The 14,953-nt window shown below is 35.0% G+C and overlaps 3 protein-coding genes, 1 long non-coding RNA gene and 1 pseudogene across 4 annotated transcripts; all 5 read left to right on the top strand.

The window, feature by feature from the left end:
• Positions 1–4,320: 4,320 nt before the first annotated feature.
• On the top strand, positions 4,321–7,992 carry LOC106323955 (the record flags this gene model as incomplete). Its single annotated transcript, XM_013761995.1, has 3 exons — positions 4,321–5,309; positions 5,459–5,637; positions 7,902–7,992. A coding segment is annotated over one exon (459 nt), but the record flags the coding sequence as incomplete, so codon positions are not given.
• On the top strand, positions 6,585–7,951 carry LOC106323954 (the record flags this gene model as incomplete). Its single annotated transcript, XM_013761993.1, has 2 exons — positions 6,585–7,573; positions 7,723–7,951. A coding segment is annotated over one exon (459 nt), but the record flags the coding sequence as incomplete, so codon positions are not given.
• A 528-nt stretch (positions 7,993–8,520) lies between the features above and the next one.
• LOC106322575 (ABC transporter G family member 31-like) lies at positions 8,521–9,976 on the top strand. The gene is made up of 3 exons (XM_013760634.1): positions 8,521–8,931; positions 9,081–9,350; positions 9,649–9,976. Exons 1-2 carry the CDS (start codon positions 8,594–8,596, stop codon positions 9,088–9,090), a joined length of 348 nt encoding a protein of 115 aa, XP_013616088.1. The 5' UTR covers positions 8,521–8,593; the 3' UTR covers positions 9,091–9,350; positions 9,649–9,976.
• Positions 9,977–11,716: 1,740 nt separating this feature from the next.
• LOC106323953 lies at positions 11,717–12,758 on the top strand (annotated as a pseudogene).
• A 448-nt stretch (positions 12,759–13,206) lies between these two features.
• LOC106325430 lies at positions 13,207–14,563 on the top strand. The gene is made up of 3 exons (XR_001266904.1): positions 13,207–13,571; positions 13,709–13,869; positions 13,952–14,563. It is a non-coding gene; the product is annotated as an uncharacterized LOC106325430 (long non-coding RNA).
• The last annotated feature ends 390 nt before the right edge of the window (positions 14,564–14,953 follow it).

Below are 14,953 nucleotides of genomic sequence, written 5' to 3'. Positions count from 1 at the left end.
CTCTCTCTCTCTCTTTCTCTCTCTCTCTGACACCGGATCTTTCTATCTCTTGCCAGATCTCTCCCACGCTCCCTCCTCTCTCTTGCTTGCCTTCAGGTCTCCTCTCCCATACCGGATTCTCTCTCGCGTGTCTTTCTCTCTCTCGCCGGACCTCTCTCACGGTTACCTCTCTCCTTCTATGTCTGTGTGTGTGTGTGAGTTTTGATTCAGATTTTTTTTTGTGCTTGGTGAAGGAGGATGTAGACGAAGCTTGATGGAGGAGGCTCCTCGCCGTGACTTCTCCGACGACAAGCACGGTGTCACGTCTCCAGATCTATGCTGCCTTTTGCCCGAGCTTGCTCCCCCTAAATTCACCATCCAGAGCGATGACAAGCATGGATGTAGTATTGCTCTCTTCTCATTACCTGATGTTGGTGTTACTTGCTTTTTGATGTTAGGTCTTCTAAAGTGTGCGGTATTGGACTTTTGAACAATAAAGCACAACATGTGTTTCACCCTTTTGAGAGAGATAAATTCAGATGTCGCTATGATTACTATTGGGGTCATGGTTCTTCTTAGACTGGCTCGTTTGCTTTTTGAAGAAATTGAACATGCTAAGGTATATAGCTCATTCGTTGTTGTTTCTGTTTCTGTTCTTTGTTTCATGTGTATTGACTAGGCTTATGGTTTACACTTAATAGGAGCTTTAGTTTCATGATCTTAATCATACGATATGAGGTTTTGAGTTGTTGCTGAGACTGAGTCTTTCATGTTGCAGAGTGGTTGAAAGATGGTTCTATATTTGTTATCGAAGCAGTTACTGCCATTTGTGAGGCCAAGATGTAATATAGAATAAGAGTATGGTTCTATGACCAGCAAGTAAGAGTACGGTTCTACGTTTCCCAATGCTAATAATGTAATTTGCACTTTATGAAATAATAAATTTCAATAGTCTTTTTCTCATCTTTGGATCTCCTGTATGCAAAAATATAAGTTTGAAATTGTAAACAATTTCTTCTCATCAACTTACAACATTTATCTAAGGGAGAAAACTTAGTCAAATTTACAAAAGATCAAACACTACATAAGTTCAAACATATAACACTTTTACTAGAAGTCTTTTGAGAAGTTTTCTAGGAAAGCGGAAAATTAAAATTTAAGCGTAAAACTCAAATTTTAAATGAAAATGAAAATTTTAAATTTCATGAAAGATAAAAAGTGTATATTATGATCTAAGAAGACACATTACACCATATGACCCAAGTTTCAAACTATGAAAACCCTTCACTCAGATCTGAAAGTCAAAACGAAGTCATGATTTTTTTTTTTTTTTTTTTTGCTGAGGTTTTTAAAGTAAGGATTGTGATAAATAATAGAGTATTTATAGCGCCGTAGTTGGAAAAGGAATATTGTAATATCGTCTTTATAATATATTTCGAAAAAGAAGTTAAATATTATATGATAATAATTTAATTTAAAATTCAGTTAATAAAGCATACCATTATATTAAATTTTTAATTAGAAAATGATCATAAATGTTTGAAAATAATTATAAAATTTCATAACTTTCGTTTATAACAATGAAATTTTGAATTGATTATTTGGAACTTTTGAAATGATGATAAAAAATATTCCAATAATAAATAAATAAGAGTACATGTAGTCAAACTAAAATGGAATAAAACACATAATTGTGGACAATAAAATCTCAAACTGTTTTTTTTTCTTTTCTTCGATCCTGTCAAACAATAAAAAATATGTCAACATATATTGTGAAAATCATTATATATATATATATATATATTGAATATATTTACCAACATTGTTTTGAACGTTGTAACTGCTTCAATTAATGGATTAAACATTATCTCTGAGCATCCGAGAATGTTTGTAATATGTTTATATCCCCCTACATATTGTATACAAAATGAACTATTGAATCATACTGTTAAAATATATATAATAAATACTGGAATAAAATATGATCTAAATTTATCTAACCGCGAGAATTTCAATCTTCCAGAACCGTAGCATGTAGATGACTATGTCATCCACATAAGATGTCCAGAATGTATTCACATGTTCTGTCATTTTTTTCATATGCAACACAACGACTCGATTGAGGCTAAAGTAAAGATTGCAAAAAAAAAAATATATATAGGAATCATATATTTGAATAAGCGATAAAAAAAAATAACAATTAAAATGTACACTTACTTGATATCAGTTAATGAAAACAATATTAAACTGATATGTTTGAGATATTCAGTTCTAACGGTTTGGTTAAATCCCAATGTAGATTTCCAACAAATTTACGAGCACCTAATATGTCTAAAGTTGAAGAAAAATAACTATACAATTTTATTAATTTGTAACATAATAGACTTAACTAAAAAAATGAAAAGGCTAGAGTTCTAAACGAATCAAATTTCGGGATGAATTAACCCCCTTTTTAACTCATTGTATTTTACGAATGAGAATATTTGGGGTGTCCCTTCTGGAAATATAAATTCAACACAAATAGTAACACCAAAAAGAATATGATTCTTATGACAAGTTACTCTAGTAATGCCAGTATAATGGACTACTTCGAAATTAGATAGTCTAACCCAGGAATGCTTATTAAGCATACAATAGAATTTACGCATTAAAGAAGAGTTGATTGAATCATTTGCCCCTATATGAAAAAATGATTACCAAATTAGTATAATATATAATTAAATTATAGGATACTCCCATAAGCTATTTGAAGGATACTCACATTTGCATCCATCAGTATTATTTCACAATCGTAACCGAACATTCCATTCCACACTGTCCATTTTTGTACTAATTAGACTCTTACTGAAACATTTCGAAAGATCGAGAGTCCAACCCTTCGAGGAAAATGATAGGTGCTATGATAACTTTGTAATCAATCGATGGAATAACACCCTAACATTAATACATGAAAAATTAGGGCAAATATCAAATGAAATCTAAATAATGTAAATAATATCTTAACAACTCGATTTCCTATATTTGATCAAAAGTCTCCACAAGAAATTCGGAAATCTTATTAATTATAAATATACAGATACTTGTATTTAGTATAACTTACGATTTAGTATCATTTTCAAATATATAACAACTAAAAAGGGAAATGTAATATACATGAATCAAAATTATGAGGAAATGTTTTTAATATACACATTAGTGTGTTAAACATAATGTAGTGATATAATATGAAAATATATAATAAAATATACACAACATTTATTAATTGGTAATACATTTTTCAAAAGAAAAATGTGACGAAAAGTTTTAAATATCCATTTTATGCGTTGTATTTACCGTAATATATCATGTATTAAAATCGTCAATTTGAAAAGTTTTCTTCGGAAATATGTTATTGTTTATGAAACAATTAATCTATCTAACTTTCATTGATTTGACAATTTGATGATTTATTGCATACTTCAATAGATATAAAAGAAATTTGGAAAAAAGAAACATCTAGAACTTTGATTTGTCCCAATAGAATTTTTAGAAAATTATTTAGGGAAATATGATTTACATTTCTGTTAATACCCTAATCATCTATATATGTACTATACTAAAAGGAAGATATAAACTCCTCCTAAAATGTCCACGTAAGCATAAAAAATCAACCAATCATGTTATAACGTTTTGCCACGTCATAACTGATTTTGGATATTGGGCTTCGAATAACTTCTGATCTGTCAAGATAATCTTACATAAAAAATCAACCAATCATGTTATAACGTTTTGCCACGTCATAACTGATTTTGGATATTGGGCTTCGAATAACTTCTGATCTGTCAAGATAATCTTACATAAAAAATCAACCAATCATGTTATAACGTTTTGCCACGTCATAACTGATTTTGGATATTGGGCTTCGAATAACTTCTGATCTGTCAAGATAATCTTACATAAAAAATCAACCAATCATGTTATAACGTTTTGCCACGTCATAACTGATTTTGGATATTGGGCTTCGAATAACTTCTGATCTGTCAAGATAATCTTACATAAAAAATCAACCAATCATGTTATAACGTTTTGCCACGTCATAACTGATTTTGGATATTGGGCTTCGAATAACTTCTGATCTGTCAAGATAATCTTACATAAAAAATCAACCAATCATGTTATAACGTTTTGCCACGTCATAACTGATTTTGGATATTGGGCATCGAATAACTTCTGATCTGTCAAGATAATCTTAGTAGCCCAGCAATCCCACCTATGGAAAGCATCCTAACCTTCACCTCACCGACGCTAGATCCTTCTTCCTCATTTTCTCCAAACCCTAATTTTTCCGTAGATTGTTCGTGAAACCCTTTCCTCTTCCTCTTCTTCGATTCCATTTCACGATCTGATCTACGATCTGAGCACCGGGACGAGGAAGGTCGGAAAGCTGTCGATAAACTCGAGCTAAAGACTCGAAACCCTGACACGATCAATCAAGTCAAGAAGAAGCTGATGGAGAAAGGCGTCCAAAGGATGGAAAGGCACCCTTCCGACGGGACTCAGATCAGGCGTCCGCCGCCGAAGTCAGGTCACGGCGGGAAGTACACGTGGGAGGGGGCAGCTCGGATGGAGGATTACGAGATGCAGCCGGATCCGTCGGCGATGGACGAAGGCGATCTTAATTACGATGAGGAGAAGATCGGGGGTGGTGGTGGTGATGACATGGCGGTGGAGGTTGGGAAAGGTGAGGTTGAGGTGGCGAAGGAGGCGCCGGGAGGTGTGGCTAGGGCGGAGGTTGATCCTCGCTTGATCAGTCTTCCTTGAGTTGCTAGGACAAGGGAGAAAGTGTTGGGGCGAATTTGAGAAGGGAGTGAAACTTTGGGGGTTTGATTTTTAATTTGAGTTTGTGACGTTTTAACATCGTACCTCAAAATAAACAGAAAAATATCTCTCAGAGATCGCAGAAGAAGAAAACAAAATCATGATCGACCTCGGAGAAGAAGAATAGAATAATCAATGGCGGATGCTTCCAATGGGAGTGAGTATTTCGACCTCGACGTCGAGACGGGAAGAAAATCGTTCGCGCGGCCGTTGAATGCTGAGACAGTGGAGCAGGATGAAGAAGATCTGAGATGGGCTGCGATCGGACGGTTACTGTCGCAGAGACAAGGGAGCCATTTAGCGACTCTGCGTCGGTCGCAAACTTCTGGTTACGCAGACGGGAACGTCGTGCAGACGATTGACGTAAGGAAGCTTGATCGTTCGGATCGTGAGATGGTTGTTCGTTAAGCTCTTGCCACTAGCGATCAGGATAATTACAAGCTTCTCTCTGCTATCAAGAAACGGCTCAATAGGTATCTTTTTGATTCTATGTTTCTATGTTTAAGTTTTCTTTTTTTTTCTCTGTATCTTTTCTATGTTCATCTTTTCTCATGAGTATATTTTCCACACGTAACCATTTTACGTGATTGTTTTTTTATTTTGTATCGATTTTGTGTTGCAGCGTGTTTTAAACAGTTTGGGAATGATGAAGACTAGAAAACACAAGCTAACCATATGAGTCATATAGCTGACTCACACAAGAATGGAAGTTGGAACCATGAAAAATGATGGGTTTGAGGACTGTTTTGCTTTCACTCTAATATTTTTGTCTTTCATCAAACATACTTTTATATGTTCTAGGTGTTCTACTTTATCATGTACATACAACAAATTTAAGAATACAAACTTACTTTCCAGTACATTTAACATATTATACAATATATGAAAACAAAGTATTAAAATTATTTATATGTCTATAATTAATATGATTCTATATGGATTAAAACTATTATATATACATTTTTTACGTTTAGTGGTTGAAGAAGTGTTTATAATGCTTATGTTTTAGACATATAATCTAATTTTCAAACATAGAGAACATAGCCAATTTTATGTTCTTGAAAAACATCGTCAATCTCATGTTCTTGAATAAAGAATTCCATCAAAGAGAACATAGCCGATCTTCACCGACTTCTTCAATTATGTGAAAGTCTTAGGTCAGTAACCAAACTTAATTATTCTAACCTGTCACTTCGGTAAAATAAAACATATTATTTTTCAAACAGAAACAGTTTATTTTTTGTTTTATAACCTTTGGTAGCTTCCATCAAGATTATTTGAGTATTTCAAATAGGAAAAACTCTGCATGAAGTTTTTAGCAAATGGAGCTGATGTATATATAATGATATTTAATTAGCGACATGTAACTGAAAATAAGCAAAAATATATTTTTTACAATTATACATTATAAAAAAAATTATATGATCATTTAAGTTTAGTTAAAATATATGAAAAAACCCGGGCGTAGCCCGGGAAAAATCTCTAGTCTATACTATACTAAAAGGGAGATATAAGCTCCTCCTATAGTGTCCACGTAAGCATAAAAAATCAACCAATTATGTTATAACGTTTCGCCACGTCATAACTGATTTTGGATATTGGGCTTCGAATAACTTCTGATCTGTCAAGATAATCTTAGTGGCCCAGCAATCCCACCTATGGAAAGCATCCTAACCTTCACCTCACCGACGCTAGATCCTTCTTCCTCATTTTCTCCAAACCCTAATTTTTCCGTAGATTGTTCGTGAAACCCTTTCCTCTTCCTCTTCTTCGATTCCATTTCACGATCTGATCTACGATCTGAGCACCGGGACGAGGAAGGTCGGAAAGCTGTCGATAAACTCGAGCTAAAGACTCGAAACCCTGACACGATCAATCAAGTCAAGAAGAAGCTGATGGAGAAAGGCGTCCAAAGGATGGAGAGGCACCCTTCCGACGGGACTAAGATCAGGTGTCCGCCGCCGAAGTCAGGTCACGGCGGGAAGTACACGTGGGAGGGGGCAGCTCGGATGGAGGATTACGAGATGCAGCCGGATCCGTCGGCGATGGACGAAGGCGATCTTAATTACGATGAGGAGAAGATCGGGGGTGGTGGTGGTGATGACATGGCGGTGGAGGTTGGGAAAGGTGAGGTTGAGGTGGCGAAGGAGGCGCCGGGAGGTGTTGCTAGGGCGGAGGTTGATCCTCGCTTGATCAGTCTTCCTTGAGTTGCTAGGACAAGGGAGAAAGTGTTGGGGCGAATTTGAGAAGGGAGTGAAACTTTGGGGGTTTGATTTTTAATTTGAGTTTGTGACATTTTAACATCATACCCCAAAATAAACAGAAAAATATCTCTCATAGATCGCAGAAGAAGAAAACAAAATCATGATCGACCTCGGAGAAGAAGAAGAGAATAATCAATGGCGGATGCTTCCAATGGGAGTGAGTATTTCGACATCGACGTCGAGACGGGAAGAAAATCGTCCGCGCGGCCGTTGAATGCTGAGACAGTGGAGCAGGATGAAGAAGATCTGAGATGGGCTGCGATCGGACGGTTACCGTCGCAGAGACAAGGGAGCCATTTAGCGACTCTGCGTCGGTCGCAAACTTCTGGTTACGCAGACGGGAACGTCGTGCAGACGATTGACGTAAGGAAGCTTGATCGTTCGGATCGTGAGATGGTTGTTCGTTAAGCTCTTGCCACTAGCGATCAGGATAATTACAAGCTTCTCTCCGCTATCAAGAAACGGCTCAATAGGTATCTTTTTGATTCTATGTTTCTATGTTTAAGTTTTCTTTTTTTTTCTCTGTATCTTTTCTATGTTCATCTTTTCTCATGAGTATATTTTCCACACGTAACCATTTTACGTGATTGTTTTTTTATTTTGTATCGATTTTGTGTTGCAGCGTGTTTTAAACAGTTTGGGAATGATGAAGACTAGAAAACACAAGCTAACCATATGAGTCATATAGCTGACTCACACAAGAATGGAAGTTGGAACCATGAAAAATGATGGGTTTGAGGACTGTTTTGCTTTCACTCTAATATTTTTGTCTTTCATCAAACATACTTTTATATGTTCTAGGTGTTCTACTTTATCATGTACAAAGTTGTTTTGACTTTATTTGTTCCAGGTTCACTCATTAAAATGGATTTAGTCTTCCTACACATCTTGGGTAATTTTTTGTACTAACATATAATTGCTTATGTTTCCTTTTTAGTTTTCCATTCATTTGTGTTGGTTGGTTGACTGAAAGCTGTTAACAAATTTGATAGGAATGTGTTGAGATATATTATCTTATGCATAAGCTATTTTCATTAGATAGCTACAATGATACAGTTCTTTGATGTTGAGATGTACCCATTTGATGTTGCTTGCTTTTTCTTTAGCCAATTTGAACACTGATGTGAAATAGCTGATGTTTTTGCTATTATCCTGTCTGTAATCAGAATCACGTGTTGTTGTTGTTGCAATTGTTATACTGCTGGATCTGCTCCAAGTGCTCCCGTCGCTGAGAATCAACCCTCTCCTCGAAGACATTATGGCTAAGGAAATGCTAGCATTCCCAAGATAACTTTTTTATCTCCCGGTGGCTTTATATAAATGATTGCAAACAAGTAAATAATTTAATTTATAAGCTGTAATAGTTAATTGGAAATAGGTTTGTTACTTCATTGTCACTGGATAAATTTATAAACAGAAAAATATCTCTCATAGATCGCAGAAGAAGAAAACAAAATCATGATCGACCTCGGAGAAGAAGAAGAGAATAATCAATGGCGGATGCTTCCAATGGGAGTGAGTATTTCGACATCGACGTCGAGACGGGAAGAAAATCGTCCGCGCGGCCGTTGAATGCTGAGACAGTGGAGCAGGATGAAGAAGATCTGAGATGGGCTGCGATCGGACGGTTACCGTCGCAGAGACAAGGGAGCCATTTAGCGACTCTGCGTCGGTCGCAAACTTCTGGTTACGCAGACGGGAACGTCGTGCAGACGATTGACGTAAGGAAGCTTGATCGTTCGGATCGTGAGATGGTTGTTCGTCAAGCTCTTGCCACTAGCGATCAGGATAATTACAAGCTTCTCTCTGCTATCAAGAAACGGCTCAATAGGTATCTTTTTGATTCTATGTTTCTATGTTTAAGTTTTCTTTTTTTTTCTCTGTATCTTTTCTATGTTCATCTTTTCTCATGAGTATATTTTCCACACGTAACCATTTTACGTGATTGTTTTTTTATTTTGTATCGATTTTGTGTTGCAGCGTGTTTTAAACAGTTTGGGAATGATGAAGACTAGAAAACACAAGCTAACCATATGAGTCATATAGCTGACTCACACAAGAATGGAAGTTGGAACCATGAAAAATGATGGGTTTGAGGACTGTTTTGCTTTCACTCTAATATTTTTGTCTTTCATCAAACATACTTTTATATGTTCTAGGTGTTCTACTTTATCATGTACAAAGTTGTTTTGACTTTATTTGTTCCAGGTTCACTCATTAAAATGGATTTAGTCTTCCTACACATCTTGGGTAATTTTTTGTACTAACATATAATTGCTTATGTTTCCTTTTTAGTTTTCCATTCATTTGTGTTGGTTGGTTGACTGAAAGCTGTTAACAAATTTGATAGGAATGTGTTGAGATATATTATCTTATGCATAAGCTATTTTCATTAGATAGCTACAATGATACAGTTCTTTGATGTTGAGATGTACCCATTTGATGTTGCTTGCTTTTTCTTTAGCCAATTTGAACACTGATGTGAAATAGCTGATGTTTTTGCTATTATCCTGTCTGTAATCAGAATCACGTGTTGTTGTTGTTGCAGTTGTTATACTGCTGGATCTGCTCCAAGTGCTCCCGTCGCTGAGAATCAACCCTCTCCTCGAAGACATTATGGCTAAGGAAATGCTAGCATTCCCAAGATAACTTTTTTATCTCCCGGTGGCTTTATATAAATGATTGCAAACAAGTAAATAATTTAATTTATAAGCTGTAATAGTTAATTGGAAATAGGTTTGTTACTTCATTGTCACTGGATAAATTTGATAGGCAAAAAGAAGTGTCCAACCCCACAGCCCCACTAACTAAAATGTAAATTCGTATAAATGAAAAAAACAACCATGGAAAATATGTATTCATGGTAAAGTTAATTATTTTCTACCTCTGAGGCGCATTTTCTTTTCGTTTTGTATTTCTTTCCAAAAAAAAAAATTATATGGTTTACACCTTGCTTGCGTATATTCAAGGTTTGCTATTTGATCATTGGGTGCTAAACGCAACATAACTTCTCCAAAAATATGTGTTGGAATTTTTTGTATAAAAGGTTCATCTTCTTAAAGAAAAACGTATGATGATGAGCTTTGACATGTAGTACAAGCATTACTATTATAAATAGTGTGGATTGTGTTTTTGTATTTTTAACTGATATTTGAAATACATCATTAATTCAGTTAATCAGAGAACCGAGTTTTACAGAGCCATAAACATTTTAAAATTAATTTCAATAGTATTTTTTGAAAATTTTGAAAGTCCTACAACTTATATATATTATATCTTTAAAATTTAGAAATAAATTCTTGCACACATATGCTTAAACAAAGGTCCTCTCTTTACAAATCATTTGGTACAACAAATTTAACAATACAAACTTACTTTCCAATACATTTAACACATTATACAATATATGAAAACAAAGTATTAAAATTATTTATATGTCTATAATTAATATGATTCTATATGGATTAAAACTATTATATATACATTTTTTACGTTTAGTGGTTGAAGAAGTGTTTATAATGCTTATGTTTTAGATATATAATCTAATTTTCAAACATAGAGAACATAGCCAATTTTATGTTCTTGAAAAACATCGTCAATCTCATGTTCTTGAATAAAGAATTCCATCAAAGAGAACATAGCCGATCTTCACCGACTTCTTCAATTATGTGAAAGTCTTAGGTCAGTAACCAAACTTAATTATTCTAACCTGTCACTTCGGTAAAATAAAACATATTATTTTTCAAACAGAAACAGTTTATTTTTTGTTTTATAACCTTTGGTAGCTTCCATCAAGATTATTTGAGTATTTCAAATAGGAAAAGACTATGCATGAAGTTTTTAGCAAATGGAGCTGGTGTATATATCAATTGTAATGATATTTAATTAGCGACAAGTAACTGAAAATAAGCAAAAATATATTTTTTACAATTATACATTATAAAAACAATTATATGATCATTTAAGTTTAGTTAAAATATATGAAAAAAACCCGGGCGTAGCCCGGGGAAAATATCTAGTATATATAATGAGAGATTTTTCTCTCTTCCGAGAGCATCCACGTATGCAAATAATAAAGATTGTGGGTCCCATATATTTTCCGGTTTTGTTTGGTCGACTGGGTTATGAGTTTGGTTTGATAGATTAGTGAAACTCGCGTTTTGTGCTTCACCAGGGCTTAACCTTGCCGTGTCCGCTATTCACAATCTCATCTCTTTGTCTTCCCAGTCGTTATCTCTTGACCTTCCATGTGGTTAAATGTATTTTTTTCTAATTCTGCCATATTTGTTATTCACATTGAATCCAGTATTCACGTTAACGCCTCCGTTTCCTTCATCAGAAATCTATAAAAAAAAGGAAAAAAAAAAAATGCAGCGATCACAAAATTGCAAGATCTGTGGGAATGAAGCCATACACTCTTGCCGTCTTTCGACCCCTAGTCTCAAAGTTCTATTCGTTTTTGGGTCGTCGCTATTGAATAATTCGATCTCGCGTTTTTACAATGAGTTGATACGATAAGCTTCGTTCCGATCTCTGCAGATTTTCAAATTTCCTCTTTTATTAGATCCTTTAGTTGATTTTTTTCACGAATTTTGGAAATCTGTTCTGTTACTTCAATGGATAAGAAGATTTCGTTTACCGATGATCTTTCTGATGGTAATTGAGATTATGCATTCCGGTTTTAGATTAAAATCAAATCTGTGTGTTAGGGTTGTATGCGGTGTGTATATGTTTTTGCTTTCCAAGTCTGATGATCTTCCTGATACAAGATTTTTTTTTCTTTAATTTGGAAAGAGATTTGATGAATGATTCATTGTAACATGTCTTGCAGGAACGATCTCAGCGCTTCTCCAGAAGCAGAACAATGTGGTGCAGTCTTCCGGGATCGTGATTGGTAGTGGTATATCAGGTCTCGCTGCTGCTAGGAACCTCTATGAAGCTTCTACTAACGTGACTGTTCTCGAATCACGCGATAGGATTGGTGGTCGATCCACACTGATTACTCCTTTGGTTGTCCTGTTGATATGGGAGCTTCTTGGTGAAGTTTTTTTTAATCTATATGTGATCTATACATTTTGAACAGCCTTGTGTTCTAAAGCCTTTCTCAAACGTCTAGGTTACATGGAGTCTCCAATGACAACCCCTTGGCTCCTATTATACGCCGTCTAGGGGTCACTCTATACCGAACTAGCGGGGAACACTCCATCTTGTTTGATCATGATCTCGAAAGGTACCCTTTTACTGCCTGTACGTCCTATTATAGTACATACACAGGCCCGGATTTAAAATTTCGGGGCTATAAACATTTCTTGAAGAAGTTCAATAATTTTTTTTCTTAATTTGGGGGCCTATCCCTATATAAAAATCCTTCAAATTTTTTGAGGGTCAAGGCCAATATTTTAATGAATTAGTTTTTTGTCATAGAAATCAAATCTTATAAGTATAATCTGGCTTTTTCCTATCTCAGTTATGGACTCTATGACATGCACAGGAATAAAATTCCGCCGCAGTTTGTCACTCAAGTTGGAGATGCATTCAAGAGAATTCTCCAAGAGGTAAAAGCTTTGTATTTTTGCTTGAGTTAAATATTAGAATTAGCATATCCTTTCTATACTGCATGTTTACTTATGTTAGGTGTATCATGTACATAACACGTGAATCCAAACTCTGCTTGCATTTCTTTACAATTTCTTCTATTATTATGCATATCCTATTTCATACTTTCCAGTTTTTCCATGTTTTTTCAAAGCCGTTTACTGCTACGGACCTCATCCGACGAAAACAGTTTATAAGTTTTAATTGTTAAAAGGGTTGACTTAAAATTTAGTATTGTGGTTACAAAATACGATCATGTGTTATGTACATGATACACCTAACATAAGTAAACATGCAGTATAGAAATATACATCCCCTTTGCATGCGCTATCTTCATTAGCATTTCCGTTTAAATAGAATTTCCAACTATGAATTTACACATCTCTACCCTTCTTATACATCTCTTCTGATAATCACTACATGCATACTAACCAAACACTTTTCACATACAGCGACATCTATCTTTTAACATTTCCGCGCAAGCTCCGCGCCCTAGTACCCTTTAATTAACCAATAAATCTGAATTACAAATAATTGTTTTTGTAATTGATTTAATATTAAAAAGACAAAGTTAATAAACAGAAAAAAAAATCGAGAGAGGTACAACTCCAGTTTTTACCCTAATTTTTTTTTCACGTTACACGTCTTTCAGCCAAAGCTTCTCAACTCCATCAATGGCGATCTATAGTTTTTGGAGAATCTCCGTTCTTCATCGATGTTTATCCACTTTTTAGACTCTAATCTCGGTTTCTTCATCCTCTTCTTCGTTCTCACACGAATCAACGAAATCGAAGTGTTCTGCCTCTACTGGTATCGTCGGACGGTTCATTTACCTCTATGTATTCATCAATTTCATCTAACGTTTATTTACACTCGGTATGCGTTTCTTCATATAGATTCTCCTAATCGTAGATTTTTTTAAACCAATTTGTCATCTCTTTCAAACTAAAATTAGTTGTATGGGTTGTTTAATCAAATAGTTTTTGATTTTTTTTTTTTTTTTGTATTTGTAGAGTATCAATTTAGTATTTCTTTTCAAAGGGGGAAAATTGGGGTAATCAATGCAAGAGATTGATAATACCAAGGAACTAAAACATGTCTGATTCGGGTTATTGGCTATTTTCACGATCTCTTAGGGAAAGATTCCACTGATAGGCTGTGGTGGTGTTAGAAGGTAAACATCTCAACTTGTTTTTAGATTGTGAGGAAAACAAACACACACAGAAAATGATGCAGATGAGTTTTTGTGTTTTCAGTGGTAAGGATGCTTACAAGAAGATAAGAACCGGGGCTACTCTTGTTCAGCTGTACATTGGGTTTGCGTATGGTGGACCTGCTCTCATCCCACAATCAAGAAGATAAGAGCCAGGGACCTACTCTTGTTCAACTGTGATTAAGCTTGGTGATTTCGGGATTGCGAGTACCAAATCCCATACAGACTTCATGACTTGTTACACTTTGGTACAGAGCTCCAGAGTTGCTCCTTAATTGCTCGGAGTAAACATCATCAATTGATATCTGGTCTGTTGGTTGTATTCTCGGTGAAACAATGACAAGAGCTCTTGGTTCTGGTTAAGAACTCTGTTTCTCTTACAGTGAGTCTTGAGGATTTAAGCTTGGGGTTCTTAAGGAGTGACAACGCAAGGAGATACGTTAGACAGCTTCTGCAGTACCCCCTTAGACAAAGTCAAGTTCAATCCTCTAGACTCACAGCAAGAGAGAGAGAGAGAGAGAGAGAGAGAGATTTCTTAAAAAATAAACTCATCACAATGCTTGTTTTATCTTGCTCTGTTTTCCTTATAGAATCTCTGATAAGTTATGATTATGGGGCTGTTTGTTTAACCATTTGTCATCTCCATCCAAATGATTCATTTGTATGATCTATTCAAATGATCCATTCAGATTTTTGTGATTGTTTGTTTGTCCATCCACATAGTTCATCTAGATGAATCATCTAAATGGATCTCATGTTTGTTTCTTTATTTTCATTTCCATTCAAATGAGTTTAGTAAAGAAATTACCAAAATATCCTTGTGTTGATTTAATCATATGTTTAATATTAATTTTAACTATATTACATTTAATTATTTAGTTTAATATATTTACATTAGAATTATTTCAAAATTAACGAGTTTTCTTTTTGCGGTTTGGGCGGGAAAACAAGTTTTTTTGGTTTTAGCGAGAAAACATCTTTTTTATGTTTTGGCGGAAAATAATATTTTTCGGTTCTGGCGGGAAAACGATATTTTTCGGTTTTG

Source organism: Brassica oleracea, chromosome C2, assembly GCF_000695525.1.
Source record: "Brassica oleracea var. oleracea cultivar TO1000 chromosome C2, BOL, whole genome shotgun sequence".
Lineage (NCBI taxonomy): Eukaryota > Viridiplantae > Streptophyta > Magnoliopsida > Brassicales > Brassicaceae > Brassica > Brassica oleracea.
This window is presented reverse-complemented; position numbering and strand designations above follow the sequence as displayed.

Bases quoted from the DNA above. Each gene is read 5' to 3' on its own strand.
- LOC106322575 (XM_013760634.1), top strand. From the start codon at position 8,594: ATGGCGGATGCTTCCAATGGGAGTGAGTATTTCGACATCGACGTCGAG.